The 15322-nt window shown below is 40.6% G+C and overlaps 1 protein-coding gene across 1 annotated transcript in view; it reads right to left on the reverse strand.

Annotated features, from left to right (window-relative positions):
* Nucleotides 1-1231: 1231 nt before the first annotated feature.
* The window catches only part of Zip88E (Zinc/iron regulated transporter-related protein 88E), a 109535-nt gene continuing 95444 nt past the window's right edge, over nucleotides 1232-15322 (reverse strand). Inside the window, exon 4 of the mRNA XM_067149257.2 lies at nucleotides 1232-1490. Within this exon, the coding sequence (XP_067005358.1) occupies nucleotides 1456-1490 (35 nt within the window). The 3' untranslated portion in view covers nucleotides 1232-1455. The remainder of the gene's footprint in view (nucleotides 1491-15322) is intronic.

Here is a 15322-nt window from a genome sequence, read left to right on the forward strand (position 1 = left end):
TAGAAATATAGCAACCCATGCAGTCACTCTTTTGTCTAGTCCAATTGCACTCATTTTTGCCAGTAGTCTCCTATGATTCACCCTATCAAATGTATTATACAGGTCAATCACAATAAAATCCATTTGACCTCCTGAATCCAAGATTTCTGCTATATCTTGCTGGAATACTACGAGTTGAGCTTCAATGCATTAACCTTTCCTAAACCTGGACTGTCTTCTGTCAAACCAGTAATTAATTTTGCAAACATTTAATTTAATCAGAAAGAATGCTTTCTCAATGCTTACATGCAATGCATGTCAAACTTACTGGCCTGTAATTTTCAGTTTTATGTCTATCACCCTTTCCTGTGTACACAGAGGCTACTATAACAACTTTCCATTAATTTGTTATAGCTCCTTCATGCAAACAATCACTGGGCGAGTTGGCATTCGGAAGATCGTGGGTTCGAATCCCACTGTTGGCAGCCCTGAAGATAGTTTTCCGTGGTTTCCCATTTTCACACCAGGCAAATGCCGGGGCTGTACCTTAATTAAGGCCACGGCTGCTTCCTTCCAACTCCTAGGCCTTTCCTCTCCCATCATCGCCATAAGACGTGTCTGTGTCGGTGCGACGTAAAGCCCGTAGCAAACAATAATCAAATAAGTACTTCAGATACGGATGGTTCTATACCCCAACCCATTGTCTTTAGTATATCCCCAGAAATCTTACCAATTCCAGCCACCTTTCTAGTTTTCAACTTTTGTATCTTATTTTAAATGTCATTGTTATCATATGTACATTTTAATACTTCTTTAGCATTAGTCACTTCCTCTATCTGGACATTATCCTTGTAACCTACGATCTTTACATACTGCTGGCTGAATACTCCTGCCTTTTGAAGATCCTTGCATACACACTCCCCTTGTTCATTAATGATTCCTGGATTGTCCTTCTTGGAACCCGTTTCTGCCTTAAAGCTACATTCTTCAACAAACTCAGAATCAACAAAAATTCACCCACACCATTGCCGTACATCACTGAAGGGATCAATCAGGATCATGAGACATCACCTGTATGCATCCTCTCTTAATACACACTAGTGGTGCCGATCAGAAATCTCCTGCTTTGATTTTTATATTTCACACTTATTCATAACTGCTGTATGTTATTAATGTATAAATGTGCTGTAGTATTCTGGATCCTTGTGTTCACCTGTAATTTCAGGCATATTAATAAAAAAAATACTTTACATGCCTTCTAAAATATTTTTTAATAAGTTATAACATTTTCATTAAGTATACACTACAAGTTTGTGAAAAATAGATGAAACACTATATATTTTCCCTGTTGTTTCTTCGATAATCCTGCTGGGATGAAACAAGTGCAATATTACTTTTCTTGTCATTCCTAGAAAAGTAACAGGCTCCAGAAGATATGCATGCATAAATTTATTACATCAAAAGTTGCATGCTGCATTAGGTGGCCTCCACACTAGACTGACCCTCGGAAACTGAAACCAAAAAACAAAGATTTGTTTATAAATGCAGTAATTGGCAGATTTCATGTGAGTAAATTCTTAACAGGTTTTACCTTACTTAGGCTTAAATATGTATGATATGCCAGTCTTAATGTCATTTTAAATCTATATATATAAAATAAGAGTTTTATCTGTACATTGCTCAGAATTTGAAAAGAATGTTATTTCTGTATCGATCATGTCCACAGTAACAAGAAAATGCAGTTTTTACTTTTCCGTAATTTCTGTCTGTCTGTCTGTCTGTCTGTCTGTCTGTCTGTCTGTATGTACACGCATCACGAGAAAACGGTTGAAGAGAATTTAATAAAAATTGGTATGTAGAGTCGGGGGGTGAGCCGCTATAATCTAGGCTATAAACTATTTTATTCACGCTGAGTAAAATGGTAGTTTAGGGGAAGGCCTAAAATTCAATTCTCAAATATTTATATTATTAGTGGTCATATTGATAAATACTACACAACTAAAGGTATGTAGAATTAAATTTCTGATCATTTACGTCTTATGCATTTTTACCGTACCGGCTATGATAACAGAGATATTCATGAATTTGGATTTTTGTTGCTAAGTCCATATCAACGCCGAGCCCCGACAAAATGGGTAAACAGAATTTAATGAAAATCGGTGTATAGAGTCGGGGAATAAGAAACTTTTTAAGCTATAAACAAAATTATTCACCCTGGGTGAAATGGTAGTTTACGGGAAGGCTCACCCCCCGACTCTACATACCGATTTTTATTAAATTCTCTTCAGCTGTTTTCTCGTGATGCGTGTACATACATACAGACAGACAGATAGACAGACAGGACCTATGTTCTTGGTCCTATGGAAAAGTACTACAAAACAAAAGTTATCGAGAATATAGTTTCGGATCATTTATGTTTTATTCAGTTTTACCGTACCGACTATGATTAGAGTGGTATTTCAGAACCAGAAGACAATTAATAATATGACGGCCTACAATATCGAAAGTGCGCAACATAGATTAACAATAACATTACACTGACCGTTGTTTCTTGTAATATTCTTTGTCTCTTATGCTGACATTCAACTCCGATAGATGGGATTACTGCTGCTTACCAAGTATAACAGCCTAACTGAATATTGGCGGGAAATAGCTGAGGAGTTAGATAACTTTCTTCTTTAGCATGCCAATCCTCTGGTTCATACATTTTCTGATACTGCTGGTACGTAACACACTGGTTCATCATAGTATGCCAGCTATTCGATACCTACTCTGACGCGCTGTTTTGAATGAGCAGTGTGCGCACTTAAGTCAGAGGCTCAGTTAGTAGTAGTAGTAGTAGGAGTAGTAGTATGAACTGGTCTGGAATTACAATTTAGCCCTATTCCAAATTATAGTACCAGAATTCACAAAATAACTCAAAATTCAACCTTGAAAAGAGCCGTTTCTTAGGAAAAGCTTCTTCCTCTTCACTTTCATTAAATCTACATGAATTTTATTCCAAATTAGCAGCGAAGATGTGGTTTCTTCTCTGGCTTGGAGGAAAAATTGCCTCCACGTCAGATAGTTCTTTCCCCCGCCGGTGTGGTGAATTGAGATTTTCCGACTCATCGGGTACTCCCAGGAAGCCGATAAGTAAACGGGCATAGTTTTTGCCCTGGGACTATCCACTATTTGAACACACACACCCCGCCGAAATAAAGGACGAAGATTGTTCATGGATCACGGATGTCTGCGTCTTGGTCATTCCAGCTCTGTAGCTTTGGACTGTTAGTTCGGCAGCATAGTACTGTTCGTTAAAAGTGAAAAAATGTGTGGTTTTTCATTTGATCGAGTATTTCATATGAAGGCATTGCTTTTTATCGCGCCATTCCTACCGACGTCATTGTAATGACCCATGTTCATTTCAGTTGGGAAAACCACTAAGAGAGTCTTTCTGAGAATCTATAAAGGCAGGCAGAGAGTGAGTGTCTGCCATTATAATGAAAACTCCCCAACCTTATTGTGACTGACGGTAGGCAAGGTGGCTACCATTACAATGAAAATTCCCTAACCCAGTCTTGATATGAGAAAAGACGTCAGTGACTTGCCCGTCGTGCTTCTAGGGCAACGTTAAGAGCTATGCAACTTAATACAATCTTGCTCACAACGTTTACACTACCTAACCTAGAATTCTGTATAAAATTTAGAATTCCATAGCGAAGCACGGGTACATCAGCTAGTTTCATAATAAATCTAAGAACCGGTTTTAGAGGATAGGTCCTTTTTTAAAAATCATTAATTTAGGAAATACAGTTGAAATTACAACAGTCCTCAGAAAAGTATTATTAAAAAAAGAATTTATTTCTAAATTCTTCTTCGTCCAACTGCAGGGTGCTATATACAAAGCAAACCAAAAAGAAACATCACAAATTGTAACAATTTCTCTTTTAACATTTAATTTTTTAAAAATATTTAAATAATAAAAGAAACTTGGGAAAATATATAGTTTAAACCCAGGGGCGTATTCTCCTTGAATGCAAGACATTCATTGCATGCATTATGATAGCACAAAGAACTGTCTGATGTACGATTTTAGGTTGTTTCAAGTCAAATATTAACAATTTCATCTCTCAGAAGTTCAAAAGTTCCTCGCAGATGTACTAGTTCCGTTGCTTGACTGTGTGTGGTGCTCGTGTAGTCTCGCCGGCTACCCCACTCTAGGAAGAAAGAGACAGCAAATGGAGGGATTAAGGATGTAAGGCATTCAATCTTAAAATTGCATTCGGTGGCAGACTTAGTTCTGAAACCCTCCGAACGATGTCGCTGCAATTGAAACTTGGTCAGAATTTGTCACCCCATACCCGTGCTACCCTCTGCCATCTGTTAGCAACTTGGAGAACGTCGGCATGTTTACAGCGAACGGGACCCACAATTACCCCCCAGCGAGAACCCAACGTGACGAAACTGACCAATGCCACTGGGGTGACTTACCTCCAGTTCTTGAGTTGTGGCTAACTAGTGAGTTAATTCATTGTGTGTTTTGCTGATTAGTGAGTTCATTCTGTGTGTGCTGTTCCTGTGCTATTCGTCATTTTCGGTGTTTTTTTATATTTTGCGCACATGTGGTATTAACGATGGATGAGTCTAAAACGGATACAATTGTAAATCAGTTTGAAAAGCCATTTACTGGCCGTTAGTTTGATGAAAAGATTCAAATAGTTAAAGCCGGGAGACCTCTACTTTCCCTCCTAAATTTCTTCTTCTTAATCTGCTTACCCTCCAGGGTTGGCTTTTCCCTCGGACTCAGTGAGGGATCCCACCTCTACCGCCTCAAGGGCAGTGTCCTGGAGCTTCAGACTCTGGGTCGGGGGATACAACTAGAGAGGATGACCAGTACCTCGCCCAGGCTGCCTCACCTGCTATGCTGAACAGGGGCCTTGCGGGGGATGGTAAGATTGGAAGGGATAGACAAGGAAGAGGGAAGGAAGCGGCCATGGCCTGAAGTTAGATACCATCCCGGCATTTGCCTGGAGGAGAAGTGGGAAACCACGGAAAACCACTTCGAGGATGGCTGAGGTGGGAATCGAACCCACCTCTACTCAGTTGACCTCCCGAGGCTGAGTGGACCCCATTCCAGCCCTCGTACCACTTTTCAAATTTCGTGGCAGAGCCGGGAATCGAACCCGGACCTCCGAGGGTGGCAGCAAATCACACTAACCACTACACCACAGAGGCGGACCCTCGTGAATTTAAAATCAGAAAACAAGAATTGTGTACGCACGTTCAATCCAGAAACTTATGGTAAAACTGTTTGGCTCGAGTTCACCTACATGTAATTAGGGTGAGTAGAATTGAAATTTACTTAATACATTGTGTTAACTGCATGGTTACTAGTTGCATGCCTCAGTGGAGATTCCAGGATACGCCACTGTTTAAACCACCTAATCAATGCACAGCACTATATTCTGAAAAGATTATTTATGAAATAATAGTGGACATGTTTTGACTCTTGGAGCCATCATCAGCACCAGTAGTGGCGATTGGGAATTAGAAGTAGGGGGGAAAAAAATGCACAGGGTTGTGGGATATAACAGGGTTGGGGCCGTGTGTGTGTGTGTGTGTGTGTGTGTGTGTGTGCGCGCGCATGAAAACTGAAGGGGGAGAAAAAAGGCTACAAAATGGAATTTTGACAGAGACAGTCTCACATGTCCTGCATGTATTCTGCAACAAGTGCTAACTTGTCAAATTCAAAATTGTACAATTCTACAATGTACACTATTATTATTCAATTTGACTAACTTAACAACAACTCTTTCTCCACGTATTTTTAACAACACAACATTTTAAAGTGTCACCACAAATGAGTCTTCACCCTGATGACAACAAATAAGTGCAACAAATAGTTGTTTAAGTTATATCCCAAGTTTGTACAACACATTTCATTTCCACATCTCAACTACTACATTATCTTCATCAAACATTTAGAAGAATCAAGGTTATAAGAATCACATAATATTTTAAGATTAACTTGTCCAGTTGAAATGAAATGGTTTTATAACATATTTCTAATAATAAGAATTTTAAAAATGAACACGATTTTAGTCAAACACATAACATTTTACCGGTGATCATACCATGTACCAGTGGCGTATACTGAGGGCTACCAAGGCTATCAGTGAAGCCCAAACCTCAAATGCGAGCGATGGAAATCTAAAGCACATTATATCGTAAGCATCTGACACATTTGCAAACCTTGAAAGCAATGAGAAAACACGTCGCACGTATTTCTGAGAACAAGGCTTCGGAGACTGATATTGCAACCCAGACTCTCGTCCCTTCCCATCGACTCGCCTCACGCAGCTTGGTGCTGTCTGCCTACAGGTGCGGGGACCGGCGGAGGATAGCTGTGCTAGGCTTCGGTCCGTCAGATCGCCACTGCTAACTATCACCATGCGTTACTCATCGTATATACTTCCTCACCTCATACTTCTGTCTTAAATATATTGATAACGGAGTACTGGTATGTCACTCCCGTTTACTTCTACATCCTTGTAGAAAGACACTGCAGGGCTGCTGTTATAGCAGTAATATAGTTTTCTTTTTATTGGTAGATCTGCTAAAATGAAACGCAATATTTCAGGTTTAGTGTTCTCTTTTGTTAGTTGGAATCGAACCCGTGATCATGGGTCGGACACCACCACTGATCTTCCGAGGAAGATAATTAACCATTGAACGACGGGTACAACCGCTGTAAAATTCAACATTGTTATTTAACAATTATGATGATGATAATAATAATAATAATAATAATAATAATAATAATAATAATGGTGCATGGCATCTACATAGGCTTGGTGGTGACCTAATAAGGATAAAATGAATGGCGAAGACGTCATAAACACCCAGTTCCCAAGCCAGGGGAATTAACAGTATGAGGGGGTTGATTCTGAAAATTGAACCGGGGCCGTTGGACCAAGGCAAGCATTCTATCCATTTAGCCTCAAAGCAGGACTTCAATTTGCTAAACCTTAGGCTACCAACTCGATTGATCAGGTGTTGAGTATTGGCGGTGGCAGAGGCCAGGGCAGTAGCTTGTGAAGCAGCCTTGACAACACAGCGGGCAGCTCCGTTGGCTGTTGGCTGCAGCTCAAAATGCTTAAGGCTTGATGTTCCCTAAACCAACTATCGAAACGGGGTAGCCTAAATCTAGTGGTAGCCCACGTCTTGATACCAGCATACGCCACTGCCATGTACATTTATTTGTACCTAATGTGTGTTTGTCTAAATGTTTTATTTCATCTATTTTTGAGCTGTAGATGGTTCTAAGTGAACCAAAACTGGTACTCGATTATAAAACTTTGATATTGTACTTTTATAGTGTTGATTGATGGAACATCTTTTGGAATATTCTACTAAATTACTCATCATATCATAAACATGTGTGAAACATAAAAGTTCAGAATTTTTATTTTGCACCAGGTAACATGTTACCATATACTAATCAAATAATATGTAGCCTAGTGTACAACCTGGCTATCCCTAAACTTAAACACAGAGTTTCAAGAAATCCTGTACAACTGTTTCTCGTGAGTTTGCCACAAACAAAATGAACAAACAGACAGAGACAAAATCAAACTAACCCATTTTGACTTCCATATACCTAATCCAAGATTAAAATGAAGTATAAGTAAAAAATTTGAAGTGTGTAGACAAAATGCCTGCATAGTGTGCCTCATTTTGGTGCGACTATCAGTTATTGCGGTTTCACTATAACCACATAACCTTTAGCAGTATCATTTGAGGACCCAACCAACCTTTGAGCTGATAATGTAACAGACAGACAAAATTATAATTTTATACATACATAGTTCCATCAGCCCTTTGAAACTTGGTGTTATGTCACTTGCAGTTTATAGACAATCCAAAAATATTGGTCCCCGTTCCTATACAGGATAAGTGCAACGATATGTTTGGGTTTAATCTCAACAATATGGGTGGAATCGTTAGTTCCAGTGGTAATGCATTGATAGAAACTGTAAAGAATGCATGAAACAATCACAGCTATGAATAACACTTACGCTGCAACAGGAATCCTATGAAAAGATACCATAGAGATGGCAAACTTCCTACTGACTGCTAAGCCTAGCCCTAGCTAAAGCTGCAAAAGCACGCACCTGTATGGTTGAGAGAAACTAGTCCATGCAGAGGCTAGTTCAAATTTCAGACTATTTTTTTTTCTGTCTATTACAGTGGACATGTACATACCTACCCATTTCCAAAGAATGCATTTGTAGTTAGACGAGACGTAGCATGATTCATCAAAAAAGAGGACTAATGTTAAAAAGGCTAAATCATCGCCCACTTTGAAAGAATACAGTATTATCCAAGTATCAAAGTCAGATTGTGAAGCTTCTTATATAGTAATTGCAGATGGTGCAGATGAAATTATTGTTACCTAATACTCACATAACAGGTGATCCGCTGATGTTGGCCTATTGTACAAGTGCGTATGTACCAATATAAGGGACATTCCCAGACAGTGTCTTAAAAGAACCTCTTCATTATGGCCAGCCTACACGTCAGTCTCTCAGCTCGGGATAGTATCAGCTGTTCACTCAATCCGTCAAACTCCGTTCGCAGTCTGCACACGTCAGCACCCAGTGTTCCCTTCGCACTGCTCTAGAACACCCAAGGTTCTTCTCCAGCAGCCGGCCCCAAGAGACTCACACACACGACGTCAGGGAAACAGGAACGAGTTCTCGGCTCCAGACAGATACTCCATCAGGCTGACACCTCGGCCCAGGCTATCACTGAATGCACTCTTCGCTAACTCACACCAGCAAACTCAATCTCACTCTCCCTCACTCCAGGCAAGTCACTCCTCTCTTATATATCTGTGCCGGCCCTTCCAGAACAGTCTGGATGCTAGATGTATCCAGGAACCTCGCGAGATGGAAGACTCCAGATTAATCATCTGGTAATTTCCATCGTCCCATGCGGCGTGACCACAGATAGAAGAGAGAGGGGGCCGGTCCAGCATTTAAGTCTTGCTTGTGATTGGCGCGGTCGAAGCGTAAGCGGGTGGGCCAATACAGTGACGAGCTCAGCCCATAGCAAGTTGGCATGACGGACGCTACAAGCATTACATTGCCCCCTCCTTAAGGCTGCTCGTCCCGAGCTGCTCCACGATACGGTGCCAGACGGTTTATTCGGTTGGCCACCACCTACCCACAGGGGATCCGCTGGATCCGGTCGACAGTGTCCTCATTCTCGGTAATAACAATCTGCAAGTTCTAGCGTGGCAGCCGGAACTTTGGTGGTTTTCATTTCGTCCACATCCACGTCTACTTTCAGGGCTTGAGCTTCTTCGTAGTCCTCTGGTATGATGCCCGGGACTGGTTTGCTCGTCCCAGATTTAGCCCTGCTGAATTTCCTCTTCTTCCGGGGTGCGGAATTTGATGTTCGTTCCGCAACAAGTGTCCTGGTCAGGTGGCATCTTCGTTCATTGGTCATCGGTTCGTCTTCCAATGGTGCTCCGTCTCCTAGTAGGTGTCCCTCCAGCCGTACCATTGCAATCGCCGCCTCTGTCTCATGGGCCATCGTCAGAGCCTCTTTGTAGTTCTGTTTCCTGCCGATTGTCCTCCCTGAACGGATCTCAGCACCACGTAGTTTATCACATGCGTCAGCCGCCTCAAGCTTGGTGTCACCTCAGGATAACTCTTCCACAATCACGTCACCTAGTCGCTCGATCTCAGCGTTGAATTCCCTCGGCGTTGTATCGGTGCGCTGAGTCCTCTCCTGCAGCTGGACAGCACACGTTGAGCACTCCCACAACCTCCTCGTAGGTCGAACTTGGCTGCGGGCTGTGTTGTACTGTCATCTTCTGTACACATAGTCCGGCGATTAAATATTCGGCACTCTTCTTGGACGTTGATCCGGTCTCAAACTGGGTCTGGCATGTTCTCTTGGAAGTAATCCTGTCGTTCCGTGGGGTTTCCAACTTCACGACGGTGGAGCTGCCATCGCTGCTAGCAGGATTCATTCGTATCTCCACAGCCATTGTTTTCGCATGCAGGGCAATCACTTCCACCGCTGGGCCTCAAACTCTGGACTCCACAACCGCGAGCATCCCTTCAGACCCCTTTCTCATCCAGTTCGTTGTCGTCCCACACATCGTCATTGTCAACCTCGGTTTCGAGAGAGCGCACTTCGTCTTTACCCTTTAACTGCTCGCTCTTCCATCCATTTAAGTCTGTTTTCAGTTGGTCTGGGTCAGTCCAGGTTGGTCCGGCCTACGCAGTGGTCTCCACGGTATGCACTAGCCAGCATCTTGGTAGGTGTGCTAGGTACCAACTGATGAGCCCAACCTAGCACACGAGGGCGAAACGCTGGCAACCAGGAATGAGTTAGCTTGAAAATTTATAATGTCCAATAATGGACCATTTATATTGGTATAAATTTACTCATTCGGGACAAATATTTCAGATTCCCTATGGGAATCAACATCTATATCATCTGACAGCCAAGCAGGCATCAATTTTTGGTAAAGAGACAAAGTCTCTCATAGTGCATTGGCACTGCCGGTGGTTCCAAGTAGCTTACGAAGTGGTCTCCACGGTATGCACTAGCCAGCATCTTGGTAGGTGTGCTAGGTACCAACTGATGAGCCCAACCTAGCACACGAGGGCAAAACACTGGCAACCAGGAATGAGTTAGCTGGAAAATTTATAATGTCCAATAACGGACCATTTATATTGGTATTATAAATTTACTCATTCGGGACAAGTATTTCAGATTCCCTATGGGAATCAACATCTATATCATCTGATAGCCAAGCAGGCATAAATTTTTGTTAAAGAGACAAAGTCTCTCATAGTGCATTGGCACCCAAGTAGCCTACGCAGTGGTCTCCACGGTATGCACTAGCCAGCGTCTTGGTAGGTGGGCTAGGTACCAACTGATGAGACCAACCTAGCACACGAGGGCGAAACGCTGGCAACCAGGAATGAGTTACCTGGAAAATTATAATGTCCAGTAACGGACCATTTATATTGGTATTATAAATTTACTCATTCAGGACAAATATTTCAGATTCCCTGTGGAAATCAACATCTATATCAATTTCAAATCATGCGGTTTTCTACTTTTCAGCAAGGGTGGCAGCCTTGTGGGCACATATGATGCAGGATCTATTGCAAGCAACAGAAAATAGTCTTCACGACAGCTGACCCGGCTGACCAAAGCCAGCGAATAGCAACATATAAAATGTTCACAAATCTGAGATTTATAGTGCCTCCGTTTTAATTCTTCTATACAGTATAAGAGTAAGAATACTGCTAGGTGCAGCTTAGTGAGTCCCTGGCAAGCATTTAGAAAGGATCTCTCGTCCACGCTACTCAGGTATCGTTTCATGTCATTTTTATTATTTTTTCACTCGATGAACTCGACAGGAAACTGCCAGATTATAACCCAACATTTATGAGGACATATTTCCATGTAAATTCCAAATTTTGTACTTCTAGAAATATCACCTCTAATAGTCTTTCTCTTTTTTTATGAAACAAATGCATGTTTATACTAAGCATTATTGCCAATTAGCACAGCTTTAGAAATTTAAGATATAGAAATTTAGTAATTTAAGTCAATTTTATTATTTTTTTAGATCAAATGCGAAAAGATACCATATAGATCAACACAGAAATACTGCGATGCATTTGACACAAGTACAGAAACCATTGTCATCGTAGCTTTTCTACCAGTCCACTGTGAACAGCGACCAACAACAATTTTCTATAGACCTGTGCACTGCAATGGTGGGAGCAAATATTCTCCTGCATAAACTGGAGCATCTTCAAACTTCAACAAGCTGCCGGGAGCAATCACCGAGTTGGAGAAGAGTGGCTTTCCCCTGGTGGAGTCATTTAAGATTGTGGAAGAAGTCAGGAGAAGTTTTGACCGAACTTCTGGGAAGGTAGCTGGTGTCAGCAAAAACTTCCATAAGAGTCCTGCAGCAGAATCCATGATGGAAAGCGACGGTAAAAGTAGCCAGGGTGCTACGAGGTGAGGTAGATGAAGCAGTTGAACTAAAACCAGATGAAGTGACTTCATTGAAGTTTTGTCCAATCATTTCCTGTGATTTTGAGAGATCTCTCTCTCAGTACAAAACCTTCTGCCTGACAGGAGAACAAAATTGTTACTGGAAAACATTGAAAAGTTGCTTGTTGTAAATTCCTTTTATAGTAATTGAGTGTGTTATTGTATTATAAGTATTTTTTCATGCATATTTTGTTGCTATTTTACAAGTTAGTGCCTATTTACATGCCTTTTTTGGCTAATTTAAGAACCTATATGCCTGTCTATTTTAACTGTTTTTAGTGCCTATAATTCTCATCTCTAGTTATGAGAAAGACCAGCAGGAGCCCATTGTACTTAGCACTGTATAATTTTGATGAGCTGTTACCATAAACGAGAGAAGGTGAGGAAATCTGATCAGCTTTTCATCTCTGTTTGGTTCTACAAGTTTACTCTGTCCCTGTGATGCTGGAACATGGGTTCACATTAGTCTTGTAATTTTGTAGGATGTCTCTACTGCTCTCCATATCTGAAATATAAGTTACTGACTGGCTCACTAAATGGGTCATCAACTGTGTGTTATTATTTCCTTTATTGCCCTCCTCTAAGCTAATACTGGAAAGTTTCTTTGTTACTTGATCAATCTTGAGTGGAATTTTTAAAAGAAAGAAAGAAAATAAATGAATAAAGTAGGAATGAAAATTGAGCTGGAATTCAAGTGGTTAAACTGGGGCAAATATTCATTTATAGGAAGAGGAATTAGGCATTGGATGAATTTACCAATAAATTTCAATACCAATAAGTTTCCAACTTTATAAAATCATTTACGAAAATACTAGGTATACAACTGATAGGTAATCTACCACCTGCGCAACAGCCCTAAATGCAGGTCGGTCGGTCAGTCGGTCGATTTACAGGGAGAACATAACAAGCATGTAAGCCTGTTTTGAGATTGGGTTCAAAATTTAGCATCACTTTTTCCAACAATTTTGTACAGGAGAATTAGAGAAATGTAATTGGAAAGAATTTGCAGAACTCTCCCCACGTGTATTCAATCAGAATTTTGTTTGTGTGTGTGGGGGCCGAAGGGATAGTGCGTGGTCCTGTGGGTTCACTTCTTGCTGGTGGAAGTGTACTAATAAAGCACAGAAAATGCCATTTATTCCTACCTAGTCTGATACATGCACATCCACGCCGTAGCTCCTGGGCAACGGATACACTGTATGTACACGGCTAAGTCATGTAAGGGCAAAAAAGCGAGTTCCCAACGCTTCAAATTGGGGACCCACCAGCTAAGGGAGACAACCCCAAAAGAAAACATCAGCCCTCCACGATTGCTGGGAATTTCTTCAATTACAGTCTTATCTGTGCACATGCTCCAACTGAAGAGAAGAGCGACAAAGATAAAGATTCATTTTACGATGAATTAGATGAAATTTATAATGAGTGCCCAAGAGCAGACTGTAAAATAATCTTCGGGGATTGGAATGTGAAGATAGGAAAGGAAGACGAATACAGACCTTGTATTGGAAAATACAGCTTGCATGATATTTTTAATGATAATGGAAACAGGCTTATACATTTTGTAACATCGAGAAATATGGCAGTGGGAAGTACAACTTTTAATCACAAGGACATTCATAAAATGACATGGAAGTCTCCAGATGGAAGTACTTTTAGCCAAATTGATCACCTCCCAATAGACGCAAGACACTTGATGGATGTTAGAAGTTATAGGGGGGCCAATATTGACTCTGACCACTACCTTGTGGTAGTGACTATTAGAATACAAATATCTAATGCAAGAAAGGTACATGGATCCAATGCAAGAAAGTTCAACAGTGCTCGGCTGAAGGAGCCCAAAACTGCTCTCAGAAATGCTAGCTTGCTTAATGAGGCCCTGACTGATTTGCGTAATAGTGAGAGTATTGATGAAATCTGGAAGAATCTTAAAGATGCACTATTAAAAACTGCAAATGAAGTTTTAGGAAGGGAAGAGAAAGTCTGGCACCACAATTAGTTTGATGAAAAGTGTGCACGAGCAACAACCTTAAAAAATGAAGCATACAAGAGAATGCAACAGAGGAACCACACCTGAAAAGCAGTGGAAGAGTATAGAACTTCCAGGAGAGAAGAAAAGAGATTGCACAAGAAAGAAAAGAGACAGTATGAGAGGAAAGAATTAGAAGAAATGGAACAGTTGAAAGGGATGAATGATGTGAGAGCTTTCTATCAGAAATGAAATAAAAGTCAAAAGGATTTCCAGCCTAGAACAAGTTAGTGTAGAGATAAAGATGGCATAATACTGGGCAGTGGGGAAGCAATACTAGAAAAATGGGCCCAATATTTTGATGAACTGTTGAATGAAAGTCCAGGTGATAACCAAGAAACCTTACCTCCTGTAAATACAAGAAAATCAGACATAGAAGTACCTACCAATACCTACTACTGAGGAATTTGAGCTTGGCATCAAGAAGTTAAAGAAAAACAAAGCCCCGGAAATGGATTTAATACAATCAGAGCTTGTGAAAAATGCTGGAAAATAATTTATTAAACATTTTCACAAACTAGTGGCCAAGATATGAGTAGCTGAAACAATCCCTGATGAATGGAACATAGGTATCATCTGCCTGATACATAAGAAAGGTGATATCATGATGTGTTCTAACTATAGAGGTATCTGCTTATTATCCATTGCTTATAAAATATTTTTCAATATTCTCTTTAACAGATTGGTGCCTTACGTGGAAAATGCGGTTCGTGACTATCAATGCAGATTTCGCCAAGGAAGACCTACTATTGATCTGATCTTCACAATCTGCCAGATACATACTTGAAAAATGTAAAGAATTTGGAATTGATACACATCATCTCTTCATTGACTTCAGATCAGCCTGTGACAGCATTGATAGAAATAATATCTATGTAGCAATGGAAGAGTTTGAGAACCCTAAGAAAGTCATTGCCCTTGTGAAAGCTATTATGGAAAATACTCTGAATCAAATTAAGATCCAGAATATGTTATCAAGTGCTGTAACGACCAAGAACGGAGTTAGGCAAGGAGATTCATTATCATGCCTTTTATTCAATATAGCTTTGTAGAAGGCTATTAGAGATACGGGTATCAACACAAGGGGAACCATCTTATATAAATCAGTTCAAATATTGGCATATGCAGATGATATTGATTTAATCGCAAGAACACCAAGAGCATTGAAGAAACTTTCACAAGCCTCGAAAAAGCAGCAAGAAAGATGAATTTACAGATTAATGAAGGAAAAACTAAGTA

This window comes from Anabrus simplex, chromosome 1, assembly GCF_040414725.1.
Source record: "Anabrus simplex isolate iqAnaSimp1 chromosome 1, ASM4041472v1, whole genome shotgun sequence".
NCBI lineage: Eukaryota > Metazoa > Arthropoda > Insecta > Orthoptera > Tettigoniidae > Anabrus > Anabrus simplex.